This window comes from Stegodyphus dumicola, chromosome 11 (genome assembly GCF_044657685.1).
Source record: "Stegodyphus dumicola isolate Sdum_Otavi_A_Nest chromosome 11, ASM4465768v1".
Classification (NCBI taxonomy): domain Eukaryota; kingdom Metazoa; phylum Arthropoda; class Arachnida; order Araneae; family Eresidae; genus Stegodyphus; species Stegodyphus dumicola.
The window spans coordinates 54,045,846-54,071,463 of NC_140778.1; the positions used below are offsets into that span (position 1 = coordinate 54,045,846).

At 32.0% G+C, this 25,618-nt stretch overlaps 1 protein-coding gene across 1 annotated transcript in view; it reads right to left on the bottom strand.

Annotated features, from left to right (window-relative positions):
• The window catches only part of LOC146993994 (uncharacterized), a 67,658-nt gene that overhangs the window by 9,311 nt on the left and 32,729 nt on the right, over positions 1-25,618 (bottom strand). The window contains exon 3 of the mRNA XM_085826445.1: positions 4,363-4,608. Within this exon, the coding sequence (XP_085682571.1) occupies positions 4,363-4,608 (246 nt within the window). The remainder of the gene's footprint in view (positions 1-4,362; positions 4,609-25,618) is intronic.

Consider the following 25,618-nt stretch of genomic DNA (forward strand, 5'->3'; position numbering starts at 1 on the left):
AACTCAACAAAGATTTTATTTTTTAAAGCTCCAGGGTTTGCATCTGCATTTCTTTCTTGAACCAAAAACTATGAAACGATTAAATAAATTAAACATCTTATATCTCTGATGTAAAGGCAGATCAACTCTGGGACCGCTATTTTCAATGCCACATGGAAAAATAAATAAATAAAAAAAAAAATTCTTGGCTCATGCATTGTAAATTTTTCTTAGTGCTGGACGTTGTTCAATATTAATTTAGTGCAGTACAAACGCAGTGACTAAATTCTATTTCTCCAGGAAAGAATATTACCATAGGTGTAAAAGTATTAACACTCATTTTGGAATCCGAAAATGCTTTTTAAATGGCACTTGTAATAAATAAACTCTATTTAATTTGCTCTTCAACATCAGAATAATAATACTATTAAAAATTTAAATGCATACATTGTTTGAAGGAAATGTTTTAATATATTAAATCACTGAATTTTCGATACGATGACAAGTGAATAAATATATTTAAGACTGATCACTTCGCTAGTTTTTTAGTATATAATATAGGTTCAAGTTTAAAAGACTATTTTAATCGTAAAATGGAACACTTTTTAGAACAAAATTTCTAGTTATAGCATACATTTCATTTGAAGGTAAAATAATACTTTTTCCCCCTTGGAAAAACTGTATTCATCTACTTACAGTGTGAAAGCGATTAGAGTACATCCCGCAATCTAACGCTTTGAGCATTGGAACTAGATTGAACAGTGGCGGCTCGTAATAAGCACTGTGGAACTGCAGCACCCCCTATTTCCACTTATTATTATTTTTAATATTTAATATAGTGTGCCCTTTAGTCTTTAATTCTTTCTTTATACTTTTACAATACATAATCCTTAAGCTTAATGTTGGTAGTCGTCCCCTACTTTGTGAAAAAGGTACGAAATTCTTCGTTTGGAACTGCGCGCTCCACAGTTGCAGCGACGTGGTGTTTGGCTGTTCTGCGCATGCGCACAGAGAAAGCAGCACGCGAGCCGGGTAGAGAGAAGAGCACTGTCGCTCTTGCAGTGCCGAAATTCTGGCATGTTTCCTTTGGAAACGTGATTTCTTTATACTCCGCGCGTCTGGTATTCCTCCAAAAGGTGGAAGTTCACCATACGAACCATAAACAGAGTTGATGAAAATTTTCAACCTTTAAAAAATTGCCTTACTGAAATTCAGTCAACGTCACATGCAGATCAAACTATTGCAAAAGCAACAGGAATTTTAAAATATCTAAATGATGATAATTTCAAGTTTTGGTTAGAGCTTTTTTATCAGATGCCTCATGGTGAAATAATATACAACTAAATGCAATCCAAAGAAATTAGTGTGTTTAATGAATATAACTTTAAACACACACTCAAAACTGCTATTTTAGAATTAAGAAACTCAAAATACTGGGAGATTTTTTCAAAGACACTGATGGCAGAAGCTAAGAAAATATGTGACTTTATACTATGTATTGATATAATGCACAGATATTCTTCCACTAAACACTGAGCAGCTGCTAAATTGTTAAACAAGAAATGCTTTGCTAGTTTTAGGAATGAACATTCTACAGAAGAAATAGTACTGACCACTGAAGCATATCGAATGATTGACAAAGAAAAGCTTGAAACCGAACTAAAAGTATTCTATTGTAGGTCTGATATCCATGAATACTGCAAATTAATTGAGCTACTGAAATTTATCTTCGAAAATAATCTAGATATGTTCTTAGTGAAATTACGAAACAGATAAAAATTCTCTTGAGAGTTACCATGACTACATCAGAGGCAGAAGGCTTCTTTTCAACATTCAAAAGAATGAAAAATTTTCTAAGAAGCACTAGGAATTCGGAAAGACTATATGCGCTTGCATTGCTTTCAATAAAGAAAAATTTCCTCAGTTGTCATCCAGAGATCAAGGAGAAAATTACTGATCTTTTCGCGCAAATTAAAACAGGAAGAATGGATTTCATTTTTAAATGAATAGACAAAGATTGAACTGTAACAATTTTGGTTAAAGTAATTAGGCAATGTTTAATTTTTTTTCTTGCAAAATTTCATGAGGTTTCAAAATAAATTTTTTTATGCATATTTGTTTCCTTTTAGACAATTGTGCCCACCAGCGGCCGAGCGGTAAAGACGCTGAACACTGGTAGTTCCGTCCGAGGTTCGAATCCCGCAAACGGGCTGGCTGCATGGGCGTTTTCATGGTTTTCCCCACTGTAACGTGTATACGAGCCAGTTCCTCTTAGAAAGTCCTCCACGAAGGCATCCCTCTAAGCAGATATCCCTCGTGTATCCTTTAGGCAGATAGCCCTCGAGTGCTTTGCCATTAATTAAATAATCCAATCCAATCCTTTTAAACAATTTTTAAATGTTAAATTTTTTGGAACAGCACCCCCCACTAATTTTAGCCACGAGCCGCCACTGAGATTGAAAGGAAATCCTGAGCGTTTGCCTGCCTGCCGACAAAAGAGCACTAATCACCTACTCGTTAAGGACTCGATTCAATAATTTTTCCCCCTTTCCATAACCGCTGAGCCAAGAGCCCCCAGTGAAGGTACAGCCTTCGCTGTCAAGTCTGGATCGCCAAATTTTGCCGTCAACAAACTGCAAAGATTTATGCCCAAACTCGAGCAATGGTCCTCCATGTGGAAAATCGCAATTAATGCAGACAAGTCCAAACTTCTAATCTTCAAGAAAAAGAAGATGAACAGTCCTCTGACTGCCCAACTGAAACTTTTTCATACCGTGGTACCAGTGGTTAAAAACGCAACATATTTAGGACTCAAGTACAATTCTAATTTCCTGTGGAAGGAGCATGTAGATTATGTCAGAGGCAAGACAATAGGTTTCATACTAAGTCTTACGCCCCTTCTGTCCGCGACTTCTAAATTAGATTTAAAATGTAAAAGACATTTATATCTCCATAATACGGCCCATTTTTGCCTATGCGTCCCCGCATGGGCTTCGGTTCAGAAGAAAGAGTTAAGCAAACTTCAGGTTACTTAGAACAAAAGTTTTAAGAATGATTACAAATGCCCACTATTACGTCTCGCATGGAGATTTAAAAATGGATTCAGTAGAAGTGTATCTACATAAAGCTAATGTAAACTTCTTTAAAAAAGAGCAGGATTGCAATCACATGACTGACCTTAATGTATTAAATTATGTTATTCTCGAGGAAGATGCTATGATACGACCACTTGAGGCCCACCTCACTCGGGACTTAAAATCTATTTTCCTACGTAATTTGCCTTACAGACTGTGCAGAGCTCCTGTGCATTGTATATATATTCTTGTATTTTCTCTTGTATTTATATCAAAATTTGTATTTTATTAATTTCATATTTCAGCATCCTATGTACCATAATTGTATATAACTATATCATTCATGCATTTATATGAATCTTTGTCTTGTATTTTATATGTCTTGAAATTATTTGTCTGATATGTTCCTGTGTCTTACTTAATGCAACAACACAAACATGCAACACAGTATCCTCACGGCTCCTGATTCATGCACTTCTCATCGCTCTTGCCTCTCAACGGCTTTGCGATTCACGGTCGCCCCCTGTAACCACCTTTGACCGTACCTATTTGTCATGAAGTTTAATGTCATGTGCCCACTGGTCTTTATTTTCTTGAGTCGGACAAATCGCGCTTACGCGCGATATTTCGGCAATATCCCTGCAGACCAGACCAGACCCAGTGAAGGTACACAACTGTTTTTTGAGCCCACGGGAAAAGGTTAATGCTTGTTTCCCTTTCGTTCCAAATCCAACAGAAACTTCAAATTAATCTTACCACATTCAGCGAATTTACCGTGTAAACCACAAAATAACAACGTACTTATCCAACACACACAAGGCCTTACCCAAAATCCGACACACAGTGTTCAAATTTTTTCCCATGATTCAAATTCACCGCAACCAATCACGTCATAATAGGTTTTCCATAGCATTCAACAACTCGGGTTGTCATAAATGAAACAACAACTTGGCGATAAATGAAACAACTTGGCGATAAATGAAACAACTTCGCGATAATGCAAGGGGTACCCTAAAGTCAACTCTAACCGCGTGGCTGTTGGCGCATTTTGACTGGTGCCGCTCTAACGGAATTGTACCCACCAAATATGTCAATGTGAACTTTTACCAGAATTACAAACACAACATCATCTAAAAAGCTGCCAATAGAAATAAGAATGTAAAAAAATAAGACAATCAAATATCACTAGATAATTTAGTAAAGTCTGTTTTAGTTTACAAAGCTAAGACTTTTTGAATTAGCATGTCTCATATTAAATACATAGCCATCTGATACTATGATGAAGAGAAAGAAAAAATAAGAAATTTACTTCTGCACAATTTTTGTCTGTTATCAAACACTCTATTACTGGATGAACAATGGCATACTGCTTTCATTAGATTTCTGTCGTACGCACATATAGCTGTTTGGTCGCTACCACAAAAGTCATCTTTCTGGCACGCAACAATATCACGGCAACAATAACCCTCGGTTCCTTCCATGCAGATGCACATTCTTCCTCTGTTACAGCGAACTCCGCCGTTCTGGCATGTCCCAAAGTAACAATGACTCATTTCTGCAGAAATTAACAATTAATACTGAAAAATAAGAATAACAACAACCTTCATATTAAAAATTAATTTTTAAACATTAACAAAAAATTTTAATCCTTTCATATTATGCATGTTATGGACATACGATTGCAAAAATTTAACAATTTCAGCTAAAGAAAGTGATCTTCCAGCTTCGGAGTCAGACATTATGCCCAAGTACGCATTTTATAATCTTTAATTATGATTACTGTAGATATCGAATATCTTACATTAGAAAAGGCGAATGTGCGCTCCCGGGATGCGATGTTCACTTGCATATTTACAAAGCATATTGACCTTTTCTTCTACGTCTACTCTCATTGGATGACACATCTGCTTCATATTTGGAAGGGCGAGTTATCGCCTTGTAGGCTGTGTAACGAACGCCAAACACACCTTGTGGGCTTTCAGTAAAGCGAGGAGGAACATTTGTATGATTAAATTTTTATTTTGTGAATGAAAGCTAAGAAGAATTGGGTGAAATGTATTTTAAATAACCTACTGATCTTGGTAGTTTATTTGGAATTGATTAAAGAATAAATTTAAACTGTTAAAAGTACGGTAATTGTTTTGCAAGAAAAGTGTTTACATGGAACATACTCGTACGTACTTTTTCGTCTTTTCTGTTAGAAAGAGTCTATTATGTAAATTTCCATAGTGCATTAATTTATGCGAAGGCGTCAATGAAACTGTATAACGAAAGGGAAATATATAACTTTCAAAGCACGTAAACAAGCGTTATGCGAGATCTAAACTAAACCATTATCTGAACATAGTGGGGGAATATGGTAAAATAAATCAAAACACAACAAAAACCAAATGAAAACATTCAATAAACGTTTAAGGGCGTCGGACATCTATTCTTTGTGCTTAAATTATCATTAAAATATGACTAAAATAATATTTTATTCCAGTATGCACTATTTCTATTTTAATGCTTTTTGGTAGACCACGCTCATAAACAAACAAAGGCGATGGAGCAAAAGTCGTCCAGCGCAAGATTGTGTAACCCTACGTTTGCTGTCTTAACCAATCGGAGCAAACCGTAGAAGAAACTGTCTGTAGGTTTTGTGAATATGTCTGGTTGTTAAATATTTGCATAATCGTCTGTAGTAACGGTAACCGCCGTCAATAAAAGGTGGTGCTTTTGTTGGTAGCGGTGCAGTTCGTTTTCTGTTCGAAGCAGAGCAGACCTGCCGAGAGGAGATTTGAGGGGATGATGGTTTCCAGTCCAGTCCAGTCCAGTTTCAGTCCAGCCGTTTTTGAATCCAGTTCAATTTAAAAGGGGATTTATGCCAAAGGGACCAGACGGATTTTTGTCCTTATAAGATGTGTTCTTTTCCTCAGTCGCCGAATAGCTGAAAGTTCAAAGCATTCCTAGGAATGTGCGGGTATTTTTCCCCCTAAGATGTTACGTTTGTTCATGATGTTAAGTTATCATCATTTAGGAAATTTTAGTTGAATAAACCTTCAAGTTTGGACAAGGTTTGTGTTTTTCAGAAAATTAAGATTCGAAGTCAGATATATAAAATAACATTACCATAGGTTTTAACGTGAAGAACCAACACTGGTCGTTCGTTACTTTTTCGGATGGCACAGACTGTCCTTCACCATTAGACAGACTTGTATCATCGATAAGCAAGAGGACGTTGTTTATCGATTAAGAAGTTTTCAAATAAATAAAATTTAATTATTTATTACCTCATGAGCTCTACCGAGCACATGAGATAGTTATTATTTAAATCGTAGAACATCATCTAGTCACTAGATTCTAATATGTATTTTATAATCGTGCATTATTTTTGCTTAGACACCAATACAGACATATATTTTTTAGATTCATTAAATGCACGATAGCTGTTTCTTTACTAATAAGAGAACAAAGCTAAGCATATCCATACTTTTGATCATTGTATCAGTAGTATGAGCCAGTTTCTGTTTATTAATACCTTTTATAAAAGTGTCACGATGAATTAATTCGAATAATAGAAACGATTGGCTGTATCATACAAAGTTATTCGAATTGCATCCAGTCTCTTATGTAACAAGAAAAAAATTAAATATGAAGGTAAGCTCTCTTCCTTTCTGCAAGGTTTTCTGTATGCAACTTTATCACAATTCTGCATAAAACATAATAGAAGCATCGACACTTCGTAATCCATTACAAAGTGCAAAGTATATCAGCTTCTTGTATCTTATCTTTTCTTCTGGCGTTAGCTACTAAGACCTATAACCAGTAAATTAACATTATACCAGAGGCCAATAAAGTTTTTTTTTTAAGTTAAAGGTGTATATGTTTAAATACACTGCTTCCGAGGGCGAGATCGATACATGAATAAACTCAGCAATTCAGATTTTAAGTAAAATAGCATATCATGGCATGGTATCATTCAGTGGCGTAGCTAGGGTGGGGCAAGGGGGGACATCTGTTCCCGGGCGCAGCATCCAGGTGGCGCCAAATTGATGCTACAAAATGTTTTAAAGAAATATTTTCCATTCTTGGCGCACAGAAAGGGGCGCAAATTCTTCTGTTTTCCCCGGGCGCTAGAATTCTAGCTACGCCACTGGTATCATTGCCGTGGTAATACTTCAAAGACATTCAAAGTAGAAAGTCCTAAGCGGTGTAAAAAACCCGAGTTAGTTTTCCCTCTGAGGGGAAGATATGATGAATACGAGAGAAGATGGTGCTTCATGTTTGTATGCTCGAACGCTGACTGGAGCCTGTGGGAAGAAATGCCGGTCGAGGAGCAGGGGGGCGTGGCCTAGTCGTAGTTATCAATATCAACTACTTTGATACTTTCATACAGAAGTATTTATACAGGGGGTCTTCTGCATTCGCAGTACTTCCCTGTAAACCTGATGTAATTCCACAATGGGCATGGTGATGAATAATGCCAGAATAAATTCCATGGAGGGAGCAGTGAGCGGGAGGAGATCAATATCAACTTTTCCCCATCGATGGGGAAAGGGCAGTCTGTGCCATCCGAAAAAGCGGTGACGGCGTTTACAGAATGTTAACTTTTGTCTTACCATTTTTTATATTCACGATACTGTTTATACTTAGGATGAAAATTAAAGAACGTATCTGAATGATTTGCTTCTGCTATCTTCATCTGTAAAAAATTGTTACTGCTGCAGTGAAGTGTTTTTACAGAAAATTCGCCATTTTGGTCGAACACCAAATCTTTAGTTTTTCCAACTTGCAAAAACTAAAGCATTTCCAGCTCGAGGATTTTCAACGCATTTTCAAGCGAGTATATTTTAAACCTCGAAGACTTTTACACTTCTCACTTGATATTTAGTTTGGCAGAGTAGCAACACAAAGACGTTACAATCTTAAACGCCTTCTCTCACCGAGAACTTATCGAAAGAAAGTTCTTTTTAATAACCCAAAATGGGCTTTAGTCCAAGTGTGCAATTAGTCTCGAAGCGGGATTTTGCGTTGAATCAGTATAAGCGGCCTATTGCTTTTCAAATTGTTGGTACCAAATATTATTGTCCTGTAGTATTTTTAACGAAATTAAAGGATCTGCATGAATGTGTAGAAGTACGAACGTATTCAGAATTATATAAATATTTAAGTACTAATAATTTATCTAACAGTAATATTAAAAACAATAAATTAAAATTTACGCTTATTTAAATAATCGTTTGTAAAATTTAACTAAATGAAAATACCACTATCGTAATTTTTATTTCAAACGGTTGCTAAGGTGACAATTTTCCTAAAAAAAGAACAGCATTGTTTATAAGAATGTCAGCTGATGGATGAATTTAAAATAGGTTAAAATCGTCGGTAAAGAGTAAATAATATTGATTGTAATAAAATGGTTCCATTAGTACCAACATTGTTTTATTTCAGTGTGTTTTCATTATCTGGTGACCACAAATGTGTGAATGTTTTGCCCAATGTGAGAAAAGGACGTCAAATTTTACAGCCGTCAAATTTGTAATAACGTACAAATTGTGGTTAACGTATCCGAGCATGTGCACCTTAAAGCCCGAGTTTCGAATTTTGAATTTGTTTTATTATCTGTTTCATATTTTGTAAAACTTTAACGAATTTTTGATTGAGAAACTCAAACTTAGATTTTTAAAGTCTCGCAGGCTGGAGATAATTTTTTGGTATTGTTATAAGGCATTTCTCCCGCCTTCTTCGCATGCCTTCGTAGTACAGTGGTCGGCACGCTCGACGCGTATTCGAGAGGTCCGTTGTTCGAGTCCCGCCGAGGGCATTGCTCATTTTTCATCTCTCCTGCTTCGAAATAATCTAATGAGTCTACAGTGGCGCCCGAAATAAAAATGGTAGTGAATAATGATTCTTCACCACCAAAATTTGGCGATTAGGTTCCCAGATCCCAGTCGCTCTTTAAAAGGGGAAGTATATAACGTATTTCTCCCGCCTTCTTAGCATTTCCGCCTCTCAGGTTCTCTGCGCTCTCTCGGGCCATGTGGATTCTTCCTCTACCTTCCCACCTTAGTCTTCCGTAATCCCACGTGCAGACAGTTAACGTCAGGAGCCCGCTGGGCATATCTCGCTGAGCCGGTAACATCGCGCTTCGCGCGATAATTCGGCTATAAATGTTCGGTTCGGTTCTTAGCATGCTTTCGTAGTGTAGTGGTCAGTACGCTCGACGGATATTCCAGAAATCCGTGGTTGAGTTCCGGCGAGGGCATTGCTCATTTTTCATCTCTCCTGCTTCGAAATAACCTAACGACAGTAGTAACAGTGTTGCCATTCCTTGCTTTTAAATCGTTGAGTTTGTTAATCAAAAATTCGTCGAATTTTTACAAAATATGAAATAGATAATAAAACAAATTAGAAACTCAAAATTCGGGCTTTCGGGTAGAAGATTACGTTAATCTGAATTTAATGCTCTAGCAACCGTCATTTTTTCACAATGCAGGAAACGTACATGCATTAATGCAGATTCCTCATTATTTAATTTCGTTAAATAATGAGGAAGCGATAGTATTTGGCGGCAACAATTTAAAAAGTGGTACGCCGTTTATAGTGAACCATGCAGGTTATAACAGATGGAGTAATCATCAAGTCGCAAAATAAAAACTAAGGAAATGTTAGCAATGTGACGATTAGTCTTATCATGGCTGTCACACAGCGTACGGTTAAGACAACGAAACATATTGTTAAATAAAATTAAACTGAATTTCGAAGAAAACCTCAGCGTCCGCAGGCTCAGAAAAGTGATTTTAATACATTTGATTACATAAAATACAATTGAAACTTCCACTGATCTTCCAGGTTTACCATGTATATATTTGTGTTATGGTTACTGTTAAATGTTCATCTAAAGTGTCTTTTCCTCACTAGAGGGAGCCATGAGTTCCACTTGTGAGAGAAATTAAAACCTTGTTTTTTTATTCTTTTTTGTAAACAGTAGATAGTTCGGTTTCGAATCCGTGTGATGGACGGATAAATTGTTTCGTACAGCAATAAGAGAAAAAGAGAGGCTGTACAAGAAAATGTATTTAAATATTAATTTTTTCCTTTTGAATGTTTTATGTAAATAAAATGTGATGTCAAGAAAAAGAATTTTGGTTTTTCTGTAAAGAAGATTGCCAGATGAAACATCACGTCAGATTCAACAATGCATCAGAACAGGTAAATGAAATTTGTTCTTGTTTTTTAAATCAGTTATGTAAATAGAACCTACATCCGTCACTGAATTCTGACAACGTCGATCAACAGCAGTTGATTAATTACGTAATAGTTACCATTTACACATTTTCATATATACTGCGCAGAAAAAAGGGGAGGGTAGTTTTATACCTACTAAGTCTCTATAAGTTCTACTGAGACAATTGAGGAAATAGGCCCACCAGCGACCGAGCGGTAAAGTTGCTGAACACTGGTGGTTCGGTCCGAGGTTCGAATCCCGCGAACGGGCTGGCTGCATGGGCGTTTTCGTGGTTTTCCCCATGTGTAACGTGTATATGAGCCAGTTTTCCTTAGAAAGTCCGCCACGAAGGCATCCCTCCCGTTAGGCAGATAGCCCTAGAGGCTTTGCCATAATAACACACACACACACAATTGACGAAATTCAAATTTTGTTTTTCCTGTCTTGAAAGGACGACTTAGGATATGTATTATATTTATATATGTCAGTAGTATGAAACGGAGAGTTCAGCCACAGGAGGCGGGGCGCGGTGCAAATTCAGAGGCGGTGCAAGCGGAGGCGCAGCAGATAAGTAGGAATGTTTCGGGATTCTTGATTTAGTGAATAAGATGACGTCACACTTTGATAAGAGATTATCTTTCATTGATTTTCCGAAGGTTCTTTGTTAATCCATGTTTAGACCTTATATTTTTCTTTGTATTCCAGCTATTTTACTAAGTATATGATGGTTATTTTCTAGGTACCTTTAACGACGATTATTTTCGAATTTAAGGATTAATTCAGAAGGACTTAATTTTAGATGTAATTTTTTTTTAAGACTTCCCTATATACTCAGAATTTTACCTTATTTCCTAAATCTTCTGTTCATATATACCAGATTTACTTTCCGTAATCTTAATTACATTACTCATTTTTAGTATTAAATTTATTCTACCCAGAATTCCTTTTAATCAATACTTTTAACTTATCTGTTATATTTTACAAGTGTAATTACTAAAACACGCGTTTTTTATGTGTTATTTTATTCAATGTTAGATGCAATTTGTAACTTTTTTTGCTCTTTTTAAAGTTAGCGATCTTCAACATACTCTGTATTTTAACTTATTTCATGAATTTTGATCATATAGATGACCTTTACTTTATTTTAGATGTTACATTTTTAGCTTTTTTTATACATTTTAACCTTCATAATTTCAAATATACTTTTAATTTTAGTTTAATTCCTATATTTTCTGACCATATATAATAGTTTTATTTCATTTTAGATGTAATTTTTAACTTGTTTCGTACATTTTAAACCTTCGTAATTTTTAAAGTACTCTAATTTTGAACTTGCTTATTACATTTTCCTACCATATACCTGACTTATTTAATTTCTAGATGTAAATTTTAACTCCTTTTTCTATTTTTTATCATTTTTAGTTTCCAACATACTAAGAATTTTAACTAATTTGTTATATTTTCACATGACTTTCATTTAATTTGTAACGACTTTCATACGTTTTAACCTTCCTAATTTCAAACAGGCTCTTAATTTTATCTTAATTCCTCTATTTTCTTACCATGTATATGAGCTTTATTTAATTTTAACTTGTTTACATTTTATACCTTCGTAAATTTTACAGTACTCTAATTTTGAACTTGTTTATTACATTTTCCTACCATACGCATGAACTTTAGTTAATTTTAGATGTAATTTTTATACTTTTCTGGCACTGGTTTTCTTTCTAGTTTCCAACATACTCTAAATTTTAACTCATTTTCAATAAAAAATTACAACCAAATAAGTGTTACGTTTTCTTATAATTGTACATATATGTTTGCATTATAGGAAATTTCGATGCATTTTTTGAGAACTGTAATTTGCTAAACATTACCTTTTTCTGAAAGAAAAACTCCAAAGGCCATCTAAATCATTTAACTTTTCCTGCAGTATTTCCAACGTATAGAATAACTCTCTTAGAACTATTTTCTTAGTATTAACAACTAAATATGAAATAAGCATTTTTCACTGCAGAATATTTAAGGTTTTACCCAAATGAGGATATAACCTTTACCGAATTCAAGTTATTTACCCAGAATTCCCAACAAATGTTTAGAAAATGTGCGATAGAATGCAATTTATTTGCCTAAAAATGAGTCTTAACAGATTCTTGTCCGCTCCAGATTTACTAACAGTGGGAAAACCTGAAGTTCACTTTGCCTTGTTAACAACGATATGTACGTATCCTAGTTTAACAGGCTATCACTTCCCTAATCGCTTGCTTACCAGTTGAAGATAATAAAACTACCCTATCTTACTTCGATGACTCATTTTCATAAAGTTGGATATAATGGCCATCGTCTTGGAAAACGTGATTCTACATTTCTAAAAACGTGAAATGTTCTTAATAGTACGTGAAATATGCATAGAATTATATAAAATTTTGAACAGTTTATTGTATTCTTTAAGTAGATCCTTGAGTATTGTAGTCTATGTTCTGTATGTAATTTAGATTATGCAGCTTTTCATCTAGTTTGCATTGTGTAACTATAGCATTATGTGAAATTTATGGATGGTAAGCTTCAAATATGGAACTTAAAGTAGTTTTGTGCAGTAAAAAATGGTAAGTAATATGGGTATAAAATGTCATTAATTCGTTGTAATAGTTTGTGCATGAAAAATATAAATTTCTATCTTCGGAAAAAATATCAGAAATATATCAAATCATGTCATAAATCTGGTTGGTCTTCAAGTTCGACTGAAATGATACAACTTCGGATATAATTTTACATAAGAATATCTAAAATTTTCAATAGGAATTCAGATTTTGAAAATAGTTTTCCATTTTTGATACTGTTTCATTGCATTAAGTCTTCTAACATTGTTATTCACAAATTTTCATGAAAGATGAAAAATATTCGATTTTTTCCATTAAATATTTAGTGTCATTCAGTAAGCATCTGCAATTAAATTCGTATGGCACTCTCTAATTAATGTGAAACGATAAACATTCTTTGAAAAACATATATTTAATAAATAAAGGTAACACACAAAACGTTAGAAAAACGCTTCCTTGGATGTAATTTAAAATCTGAAAAATTTCAGATTTTTTTTTTTTAAATATTTCTTTGTTCCCTTTTTTATGCTTTGATATAGCACATCCGGAAAGTTTGTAAAAAAAATAATTTTAACTGTATTTCATAACGTTACTCATAAATGCAATAAGCTAAAAAATTCTATGAATTGAACAAAATGCTTAAAGCGTGAACCAGCTTACTACTAATATAGAGCTTTTTAATATTGTTTCGCTAATTAACCGGAATGCTGTACGGAGTTGTGTATAATAAAATAAGGATAACCAAAACAATTTTATAAATATAAATTGATACATTACATGTCTGATAATATCTTTTTAAGGGCCTGTAACTGGTTAGCCATAAGTTAGAACTAAACAACTTTATTCTACATGTTATAAGCAACGCAATAAAGGCAGAAACTAATTTCTAAATACTTAAACTGTATAATTTTGTGTATTAAGCAGAAAGCGTTAAATACAACTCTTACATGACAAAAAAAAAATCTCTTATAATCTACGAAATAGTGAAATGTTTGGTATGAAACGATAAAAATCTTGCATGAAGTTCGGTATATGGTCAGTCCCATTATTGAAGATCTCTTCCTAAATTCTGAAATAGTGATGTTTATACTCTTAATATTTTCAAAATTTAGTACTTCATGAATTAAATAACTGTATAGATGTACTAAACCTTATCTAAAATTCAAATATTTTATGAATTGATTTAGAAGTAAATGAGTGGTATGTTAGGCAGTTTCTTTCAGAAATATATCTGTATTTGAAAACTCTGTAGATAATTTGCCTTACTGAAATTCTTCTAAATTTTTAAAAATATATGGGTGATATGTTATCATCTAAAATGTCTTTTCTCTTTGCAAATAGTATATAGAGTTATAATAGGAATTGAATTTTCTTTCTATAGCAGAATTTATTAGTATTTCTAGAAGAGGAATTAGAAAAAAAAAATTCGTGTTGTTGTAAAAAACTAATGTAGTATCTGGTTGTCGTTATGGTAGAAAGTGCTATTCAAACGTTTCAGTGGTAAAATATGATTCTGAAATGTCATTTTCTGAAAATAATCAATGTATATCTCAATATTAGATATTAAGATAGTCAAAATTATAAGTCTTTTACACAATGTGAGCATGAAGCCTTTGAAAAATCTGTTGCAGTCGTATAAAATTTAACTCGAAGATGAAAATTGTTGCTTGCATGATTAAACAATATCAAAATTTGGTTTGAAACTAAATCACTGAGTGCTACATATAGCATGTGATCGTGATTGTTTTAAGTTCTTTGTGTAGAAGATATCCTGTTTTTTAAGTAAAATTATTTTCCTTTTCCAATGAAAGTTAAGTCTAAAGCTAAATCTTTGGAAAAGTGAGATCTTCGGATTTTCGTCTGTTAGGAGAAATGTGCATGCTTACATAAAAATAGAATAGAAGTGTCACTGAATTTTCTCGTCACTACAAAAGGGTAGATTTAGAAAATAAAGGAAAATTTCTAAAAACTTTGGTTCATTACCTTAGTCTTACTTTTTAAAAGTTGATAAGTTATAAGAACACTCTTTTTAACCGTATACTGCTTACAGTAAATGATTTGTTACTCAGGTTTTATATTAATGCATTACAAGATGTTACATTTCATTTAAGTATTGGTAAAGTTTTACTGTTTCTAATGAGTAGGATTTTCTTAATGTGTATGCGGATATTTAATTGCCTTTTCCTCAACAACGCTTGGGAGTAATTTAATAATATGTCGTATAAATATGCTTTTTTAAAAAAAAAAACATAATTAAAAGTTAATTAAAATTACTTAGTAGTAATAAATGTAAAGTGCTAATTGTACTACAGAATGATTCATGACGTTTCTGTGTATACTGCCAAGGGTAGATAAAGTAAACTTCAGGTTTTCCCACTGATAGTAAATCTGGAGCGGACAAGAATCTGTTAAGACTCATTTTTAGGTAAATAAATTGCCTTCTATCGCACATTTTCTAAACATTTGTTGGGAATTCTGGGTAACTAACTTGAATTCGGTAAAGGTTATATCCTCATTTGGGTAAAACCTTAAATATTCTACAGTGAAATATGCTTATTTCATATTTAGTTGTTAATACTAAGAAAATAGTTCTAAGATAGTTATTCCATACGTTGGAAGTACTGCAGGAAAAGTTAAATGATTTAGATGGTCTTTGGATTCAGTTCAGTTATTCAGTTATTCAGTTATGGCAAAGCACACGAGGGCTATCTGCCTAAAGGGAAGGATGCCTTTCGTGGAGGATTTTCTAAGGGAAACTGGCTCGTATACACGTTACACATGGGAAAAACCACGAAAACGCCATGCAGCCAGCCCGTTCGCGGGATTAGATAGTCTTTGGAGTTTTTTCTCAGAAAAAGGTAATATTTAGCAAATTACAGTTCTCAAAAATGCATAGAAATTTCCTATAATGCAAATATATGTACAATTATAAGAAAACGTAACACTTATTTGGTTGTAATTTTTTTATTGAAAATGAGTTATTCCTTATTAAATGTGTATCAGTAAGGAATATTTAACTACTATGATGAGTATTATACGAAGAAATTTCTGTATTTGTGATGAAGAAGGTTAAAATATTCGAAATTATAGTGGAGATTTGGGTAAAATGTCTCTTACTCTTTCTCTCTTTGGTTCCTTCTGTAAGTATAGGTATATTGGTAATGATGTATGTTGTGTAAAATACTTCACAAGATTTCGTTCATAAGAAAATTAATTGGTAAATAAATTAATGTAAACTGACATTTGCGAAAAGAATATTTTAGTCTAAGAAATTAAAAAATAGAGTATGTATGAAATTGTCTAGTGAATTAAGTTAGAACTGGACTAAGTTAAAAAAATGTGTTAACATTATGTGTTAGAAATAAATGCCTATCAATAAAACAAACTTCCAAGAGATGAAATTGTAACATATGGGTAAAATCGATGGTCATTCATCTCTTATTCGATAGTGGAAATGTTTATCTTAGAAATTTATTTTATACATGTAACGTGAAATTTCATCAATTTCGCATAAAAGCCGTTCATGAAGGCAGAAATATCCGTACTTAGGGTAGGAAAAAGGTAATAAAGTGAAAATTTGCATAGTCGAGACATTTAAAGTGACGTAAAATGCATTCAATTTGTACAAATTACTGAATTAAAAGGTACTGAGCGTTCAAAATAATAAGAATTTTGTATGAGTACATGAAAGAATGAATATGGTTCTAAAATTATGGATGAAAGTTGAGATTTTATTCTAAAAATTCGGAATTTATCAAACTAGCTTAATGAGAATCAAGATTGAAACTGAACACTGGTAACATTGAAGAGTTCAAAAACATATATTCAGATATAAAGGGTATTAAGAATTAAAAGGAAATACCAGAATACGTAGGAAATGTTAAAGTTTGAAAATACGAATGAAGTTAATAATGAAGTAAAATAGTAGGATATGTAATGGTAAACGTACTACAGAATGATAAATTGTAGAATTGCTAAATTAAAATAGTAGTATAAAATAGGGACTAAGTAGGGGCTAGTTAAAGGTTGTAAAATAAAATGCTTAATTGAAATCTATCTGTATGTTTAAGAAATTTAAGCATGTTGACTTAGCTGAAATAGTAAAATCAAAAGCGTAATTACAATCAAAAATTATAAAACAGAGTTAAAATTTAGAGTATGTTGGAAACTAGAAAGAAAACCAGTGCCAGAAAAGTATAAAAATTACATCTAAAATTAACTAAAGTTCATGCGTATGGTAGGAAAATGTAATAAACAAGTTCAAAATTAGAGTACTGTAAAATTTACGAAGGTATAAAATGTAAACAAGTTAAAATTAAATAAAGCTCATATACATGGTAAGAAAATAGAGGAATTAAGATAAAATTAAGAGCCTGTTTGAAATTAGGAAGGTTAAAACGTATGAAAGTCGTTACAAATTAAATGAAAGTCATGTGAAAATATAACAAATTAGTTAAAATTCTTAGTATGTTGGAAACTAAAAATGATAAAAAATAGAAAAAGGAGTTAAAATTTACATCTAGAAATTAAATAAGTCAGGTATATGGTAGGAAAATGTAATAAGCAAGTTCAAAATTAGAGTACTTTAAAAATTACGAAGGTTTAAAATGTACGAAACAAGTTAAAAATTACATCTAAAATGAAATAAAACTAATATATATGGTCAGAAAATATAGGAATTAAACTAAAATTAAAAGTATATTTGAAATTATGAAGGTTAAAATGTATAAAAAAAGCTAAAAATGTAACATCTAAAATAAAGTAAAGGTCATCTATATGATCAAAATTCATGAAATAAGTTAAAATACAGAGTATGTTGAAGATCGCTAACTTTAAAAAGAGCAAAAAAAGTTACAAATTGCATCTAACATTGAATAAAATAACACATAAAAAACGCGTGTTTTAGTAATTACACTTGTAAAATATAACAGATAAGTTAAAAGTATTGATTAAAAGGAATTCTGGGTAGAATAAATTTAATACTAAAAATGAGTAATGTAATTAAGATTACGGAAAGTAAATCTGGTATTATGAACAGAAGATTTAGGAAATAAGGTAAAATTCTGAGTATATAGGGAAGTCTTAAAAAAAAATTACATCTAAAATTCAGGCCTTCTGAATTAATCCTTAAATTCGAAAATAATCGTCGTTAAAGTTACCTAGAAAATAACCATCATATACTTAGTAAAATAGCTGGAATACAAAGAAAAATATAAAGTCTAAACATGGATTAACAAAGAACCTCCGGAAAATCAATGAAAGATAATCTCTTATCAAAGTGTGACGTCATCTTATCCACTAAATCAAGAATCCCGAAACATTCCTACTTATCTGCTGCGCCTCCGCTTGCACCGCCTCTGAATTTGCACCGCGCACCGCTTCCTGTCACTGAACTGTCCGTTTCATACTACTTATGGCACTGTTCTAATATAGGTGTTTTGATACAAAAATCTGACATTTTTTTGAAATAAAATACCAATTTTGTTTCTCAAATTTCGCTTCTACGACTCAAGTTATCTTAACCTAGGTGTTAAAGTTTGTAATTTTTGGTGAGAAATTTATGGACAGATTGAAAAATTTATCTTGGCTCATTTTTTTTTCATTCATTTTGCGACAAGAATTCAGTTTGCGACAAGAATAATTTACTTGGCGAACTTCTTAATTTATAGCAACTAATTTTCCCTCTTTTTTTCTTTGTGCACAGGCGGGTATAAAAGGTCCATCGTTCACGCTTTCGAGTAATTTTAATAAAGTGCGTAAAGCACATTTGGCGTTATTATCGCTAAAAATATGTCAAATTTCAAAATGTAAATTCAAGTATATCTTAGGAAATCTTGAACAAAAAAACTAGTTTTTTGCAAGTATGCTTAGAAATACATCTACTTTAAGATGATGGCAAAAATGTTACAGCTTATAATTCAAAATTTCTTCCGAAAAATTTATAAAAGTTATTCAAAAATACAAATTTTAAGAAATATATCATTAAAAAATGTGCTGTTTATACTTGGATTAAGTCTAAATTTCGAATTCTGGAAGAATTAATCAAGTAAGTTTAATAAAGCAGAGATTTTAATAAATATATATCAAATTCAATTAACACTGAGGAGCTAAAATTTTGAGAGCTAATTTTTTTTAAGACCTGCTCCTGCAGTTTTCACAAAATATGATAGTTTGGCATAATTTGAGTCGTAGAATCGAAATATGGAAGAAAAACTGGCAAGTCATTTCATAAGAAGTCCGATTTTGTGTCAAAATACCTATATTAGAACAATGCTTTATATAAATCTAATACCTATCTTAAATCGCGTTTTCGAGACATGAAAAACGCAAGTTGAATATCGTCAATCGGCCCAATAAAACGGGAGATATAGAACTGCTTCCCCTTTTTTTACGTAGTGTACCTAGATTGTATTAAATCTATAAAGTTTATTTGGAATCCGTATGATATTTCTATATTCTAAATAGAAAATCTTTTATGATGTTATGTACTAAAATGTACATAACATCATGTTAAGTACTAAAACTAGAACGGCAGACTGTAACGTTCAGTTATATATCAGACTGTAACGTTCAGTAACTGTTAAACGTTCAGTATTTAATAGCCTAACATGCAAACAACGCCGAATAGAATGTGAACAGCGACAGGGCCATCATTAAGTGGTGACTTCATACTGTGACGTTTCATGATTTCATTTTCGTGGACATTCAGAAATTGCTTACTCCATCTATTCTAACCTCCATGTAGTGAACCGACGCAAAATGCTGTTTTGAGACTAGTAGCCTTTTTGGGCTAACGCTCCTTTGGCTAATACACTAGTAGTAAGCGGGGGTAACCGTGCTACGCCCGAGGCTATAGGGGGCGTGGCCTCCGCCATCTTGGATTACGTAACAACCGAAAGTGACGATACCAGCGCCATCTTGGATTCCTTCCCGCGTTGGAATGACATCGTCAAAGTTTCGTTTTTATGGTGTGGCAACGATCTTTTCAAAGTTTTTATTTTTTGTGGCATCGAATATATATTTTTAGGTTTTGTTGCAACGAACTCTTGAACGTGTTTGGAATGACATCTCTTTTAATTTATTATTTTTAATTATTTGACACGTGATTAATATTAGTTTGATATTTGATTAATATTAATACTATTTTGTATGTCATTAATTTTTTTATTTACTCTTTTTAATAAGTATCTTAATTATTTAGTACGTCATTATTTAATTAATTACTTTTAATGAATTTTTGTGGAAATTAATATTATTTTCCCTGAATTTTAAAAGTAACTCCACGGCTGAGATTCGAACTCGCTATCTCTGGAATGGGAGTCTAGCGCTTTACCGCTCGGCTACCCGGTCCTCTTATCAGACTTGTTATTTGAAACCCTCTTTGGCCCTTTGACTTTTTGCACATTGATGACATAAGGCTGAAAGTCTGAGCATGCGCTTTGACATGAAAACCGCGTCACACATTTGTATTTACATGACGGCTGGATTTCTTTTCGCTTCTTAATCATTACTTTATTCATTGCTGTTTTAAATGTAAGATTTCCCCACAGTTTAATTTCTTTTTATTATTGAAATATTTTTAATTGTTTTCATTTTTCATCTCATTCTTACTTTTTTTAAGTTATTAATTAATTTATTAATTTTTTATTTCATTATTTTCCCTTTCCCAAACATAAATTTTATTTTTAACTTTGTAAAATGACGTTTACTTCCACAAAAGTGAATTTAAATTTTCTTTTTACTTTTTATCTTGCAAAGTTTATTTTTTTATATTTAATTTTCTTTTTGGTTTTACAAAAGTAATATTTATTTTTACGAATTGAATTTTCCTTTTCACTTTTTTATCTTGCAAAAGTTTTTTTTTTTTTTCGAAATTTTTTCCTTTTTGTATTTTTACTTTACTTTATTTAAATTTTTTGTTTATACTTTCTTTTTGGTTTTACAAAAGTAATATTTTTATTTACGAATTGAATTTTTCCTTTTCACTTTTTTATTTTGCAAAAGTTTTTTTTTTCCCCAAAATTTATTCCTTTTTGTATTTTTACTTTATTTTAATTTTTTGTTTAAACTTTTTTTTTGGTTTTACAAAAGTAATATTTATTTTTACAAATTTAATTTTCCTTTCCGCTTTTTATTTAAAAAAAAAAAGTGTTACTACATTTTTAACTTAATTTTTTTACAAAAGTAATATTTAGTTTCATAATTTTAATTTTTTTGAGTTTTTTGTTTACACAAATGCAGTTTTTTGTTTTCTCCCTTATGCATTTTACTTCCTAAAATAAATTTCATTTTTCCCCCTTTCCTTTAAAATTTTTTTTTGTTACATTTTTATTTTACCCTTAACTTTTTCCCCTTGTTTTAAATACAATACGATGTTACATTTCCATTTCTCCAAAAGTAAACTTACCTACATTTCTCTGTCTTTGAAATTTTAAGCTGGAATTTACATGCATATAACTTCACTAGATAATATTTTCTGTAACATTAAGCCAATATACACAATGCTCTTTCTATATAGTTTAACTGGAATACTACATTTCCTACTTTTTTACTACTAAGTTGGAGATACTCAGAACTTTTCCTTCTAATGCATTGTACTAACTATTAATGCCTGTATTAACTTTTTTGGCCAACTATACAAAACTTTGTTGATTCCCTTTTACACGTCTTACTTTTGTTCAAAGGATTCACCAAACTATGTCTGACAAATGTAATTTTTACACTTTCCATTTACACATTTACCCTTATATTTAACTTATAAAACATATTCATGCTGTATTTCTGATTCCTTTTTCCCATAATAAACACAGACTTACACATGTTTCTTTATTGTAAGACTTACTAACTTTAAAACAAATCTTACAAGGAGCAATAAATTTTCATGGTATGAAGCCCACTCAAACCAATGCATGGAGCATTTCTACCCAGTTAAGTTTAGATACATACCAATAGTACTTCATTTCTTCTTATTTTACTCTACAGACATTTATACATATATATTCAGAACACTCCCTTTTATTCAGTAAGATTCATTTATACTACTAACACAAATTTTGCTAACTCTTTGAAATATTTTACGAAAATATCTTGTATTTTCTTGCACACATCCTACTTAAATCACCAAACATACATTGAACCTTGATTTTTCCTTCATGTGAAAACGTCACTCGGATTCTTAATATGATTCCACCATTTACCGCAGAACTTTATAAACACTACTCTATTTGAACTTATCACAGCCTAACTCTCTTAACAAGGTACAGAAGATTGAATTATATTTTAAGTACAGAGAAGAATATCCACATTGTAACGTATTATTTTAAATTTGAATTATAGTCATATTTGTGAAGGAGAATTTAAAGTCTATAATGCACATGGAATTAATATTCAGCCATGGTGATGAAACTTTATCGATTTTTTCTCAACTTGGAATATAAAAATTTGTTAACTTGGAATATTTTTAACGTATTCATTGTAAATTAACTGAAAAATACCCATATTTCACATTGTCAATAATTTATTTAGCACTGAACTCTTACAGCCTTTTGAGAACGAAATTTAATTTATCATACCTGACAAATGATTCCTACATAGTAATGATACATTACACGAAATATTGAGTAGAGTTCCAAATAATGATCTAACATAGTAATTAACATAAAAGACCTAACACAAATAATTTTAAGATAGAAATTTCAAACTGACATTGCTTAACTCTTACAGCTTTATTTGATATTTAACTTCTCATAGTTAGTAAATAAACCTACACACAAATAATTATACATGACAGGTAATAATGACAGAAACTCCATATAATCTACTATAATTACCAACTTTAAAAATTTTAACGCTTTTTAATATGTCACAAGAAAGACCACACTTTCAAAAAAGCATTATTTTAATTAAACATTGGAGTCATACAATTCTGCGCACATGTTTTTATTTATCATGAGCATGACACATAATAAGTAAATAAAATATATTTCACAAACTACGAAAAGCATTTCTCTTTTAACCGACTGTAATCTTAAGAAAAGATGCAGTATGGAGTGCTTAGAACACTCAGTGCCACAGTTCCTCATTTCCCCACGCATTAACCAAAATATACATGTACTTTAAAATCAGTTAAACAAATTCAAATGTTAGTATTCAAACAGGAATACTTCACAAATTAGATGAAAGAGAGGTACACAATGAACTTGAGTGATAAATACAGAAAAGCATGTAAGGACCGAGAAAAAGATGTATTCGTGGAGAACTTTTTAAGATAAAAACTTGCTCTATTTTTGCACATGGGATGCATTTTGCATTTCAGATTAAGGAAGCATTCAAGATAATTCCTGTATAACTAGGGATTTTATTCACACTTGTTAGTAATGTAATTTATTAGAACAGTCGCAGATATATAGGACAAGTATGCCATTTCCAAGGAAAACAATTTTCCAAGACAGACGTTAATAGTGAAATATAAAATGGAATAAGAAAATGCCATATTTCCAACAAAATTAGTATCTGAGTATGCAAAAACATGAACAAGAAACGAATATTTTTTCTGAAAGTGTTCCGAATGTGATAAGTGAGGAATAAGAATCTTGACTAGTTTCATGAACAGAGCATGAAAAATAATGAAGAATTTTTAATTTTATTTTGTCTGTAGTACATTTACTAATGCTAAAATCTTCCATTTGGTTGACTGTACATTTAGACGCAAGTTGATAAATCAGAGTGATTTTGTGTTTTAAAGCTTCAGATTCAGAAATAATACAACTCAAAAGCAAAAAGATTAAAACGACAAGAGAATATACTGCAAGCAAGCGAGCGTGATAAATGACTTTTTGGGCTGATTTTCATGAATTCATAGATCGGGTGCAAAATTTTAATGCACTGTATATGAACTATTTTTCAAATGTATTACGATCACTGTTTTCCAACTTTACATAGACTTTAAGTATGTAATGTTGCGCGCTTCCAACCTGCACGCAACAATAGTGGTGACTGCTAAGAACTGGAAAGTAGACAAAGTCTTGAGAAGGATTTAAATCCCTTTTTATTCAACTTTAGAAATTACAAATGCGTGCTCTTGACGCTCAGAAACTACGCCGACCCGGCGGTAAAATAAAAATAAGAAACTAAAAAAAAAAAAGAATACTAACAAGTGACTAACTACGACTCTCTAAACGTAACTATTCTCACCGCGTTCTAAGATAACGCTGATAATTCAGCAAACTTCTGAATATTGCGTTGAAAGATTAACAATCTGCCGAGGCGCCGCCGAAACGCGTGGTTCTTCAATTTCTAACTAGCCACCTCCACGCTCGTGAAGCAAGAAAAGCACACTTTCGAACTCGTTTCCCTTCTATTTAACTCAGATTACTTCCGCTGACATTTTGAATTCTTGCGCGTTCTACTAGAATTTACATACTCTTGCATTGGCAATTCCAAGGAAAAGTAAGGCTTGACAGGAAAGATAGTTTAGACTTAAAATAAATGTTAGTTAAAATAAATATACACCCTACAAGTAAACATTTCATGTTAATTTACCATTTTTTCCTGAGATTTATCTACGTATTTACTAAATTTTTGCATTTCGTTTATAAATATAATACCAAAAGGACATAAGAGAACATTTGTTTCTTGAAAATTTCCATAATTTTACCCAACTGTTATTTCTTTTATAGCTTTGAAGTAACATTTTAAACACATAGTTATCTTTTATTGACCAGACAGCCGTTGGTCTTGCCAATGTCTGAGGGAAGTCACAAAGCTAGAGAATTTAAGTAATATTTTACCAGTACGGAGAACTTCTTACGGCGTTTTGGATGAAAATTGACCGAATTTAGTAGTTCATTACTAACCTAGGAGCCTTTAACTATTTTTTTTATTCGAAAAAAACACACCTGAAATTATCATCAAGATTTTCCATGCAGATATATTGTACTACTTTTCATGCCATTACATTTCAAATGAAATTTGATTCATTGTCAGATAGTTAAATGTTTGTTATTTTTTCGCATACGAATGCATTTTCGTGTCTCACATACGCTCATTACATATGATTTAACAAAATTACGAACAAGTTAGAAGTTAAATGAATATTTCCTGAAATACTGTACATTTCATTCCGGAAAGTTTACATGAGTACCTTCATTTCGAAACCCCTAATGTTTCTTTTCCTGAATTCAAAGAAAATTTTGAGTGTAGAATTTTCAGTTTGGACAGAAGTTATTTGTGGGTGGCTGTGATGCGTTCGTGTTTTCATAAACCGTTTTTGTGAAACACCCTATTGGTAACCTTTAGAACAGTTTGAATATTACCATTTTTTACCTTGCTGCCACTGCAAATCATTGAATTTTGAAATATTTTCCTTTTTTATCGTTTACAGTGCCTCGTAAAGTCTTGAGAACAAATTTTTACTAAATAGTTATATCATTCGATTTAATAATTTTGTTACACGTTTGGAAGATTTAACTTCACTCTCACGCTAAACCAGAAGTTAAGAAAAGAAATGTAATTTTTATCTTAGTATTCTATGGGGATAGATTAATTTTCTCTGACATTGACGTATTCGTATGTAGATAATAGAGACTTTTAACCCAGCTCATACAGACTTGGAATATTTTCTCTAAGTCACCACGATGACTGACTTGCATTGTCATAGACGTTTTTCTCGTGAAATATATTTCTTTCTTAAAAGTTTATATACTAATTTCTTTAGAAACATGTCTAAGAAAATACCTCATCTTCATAAGAAACAT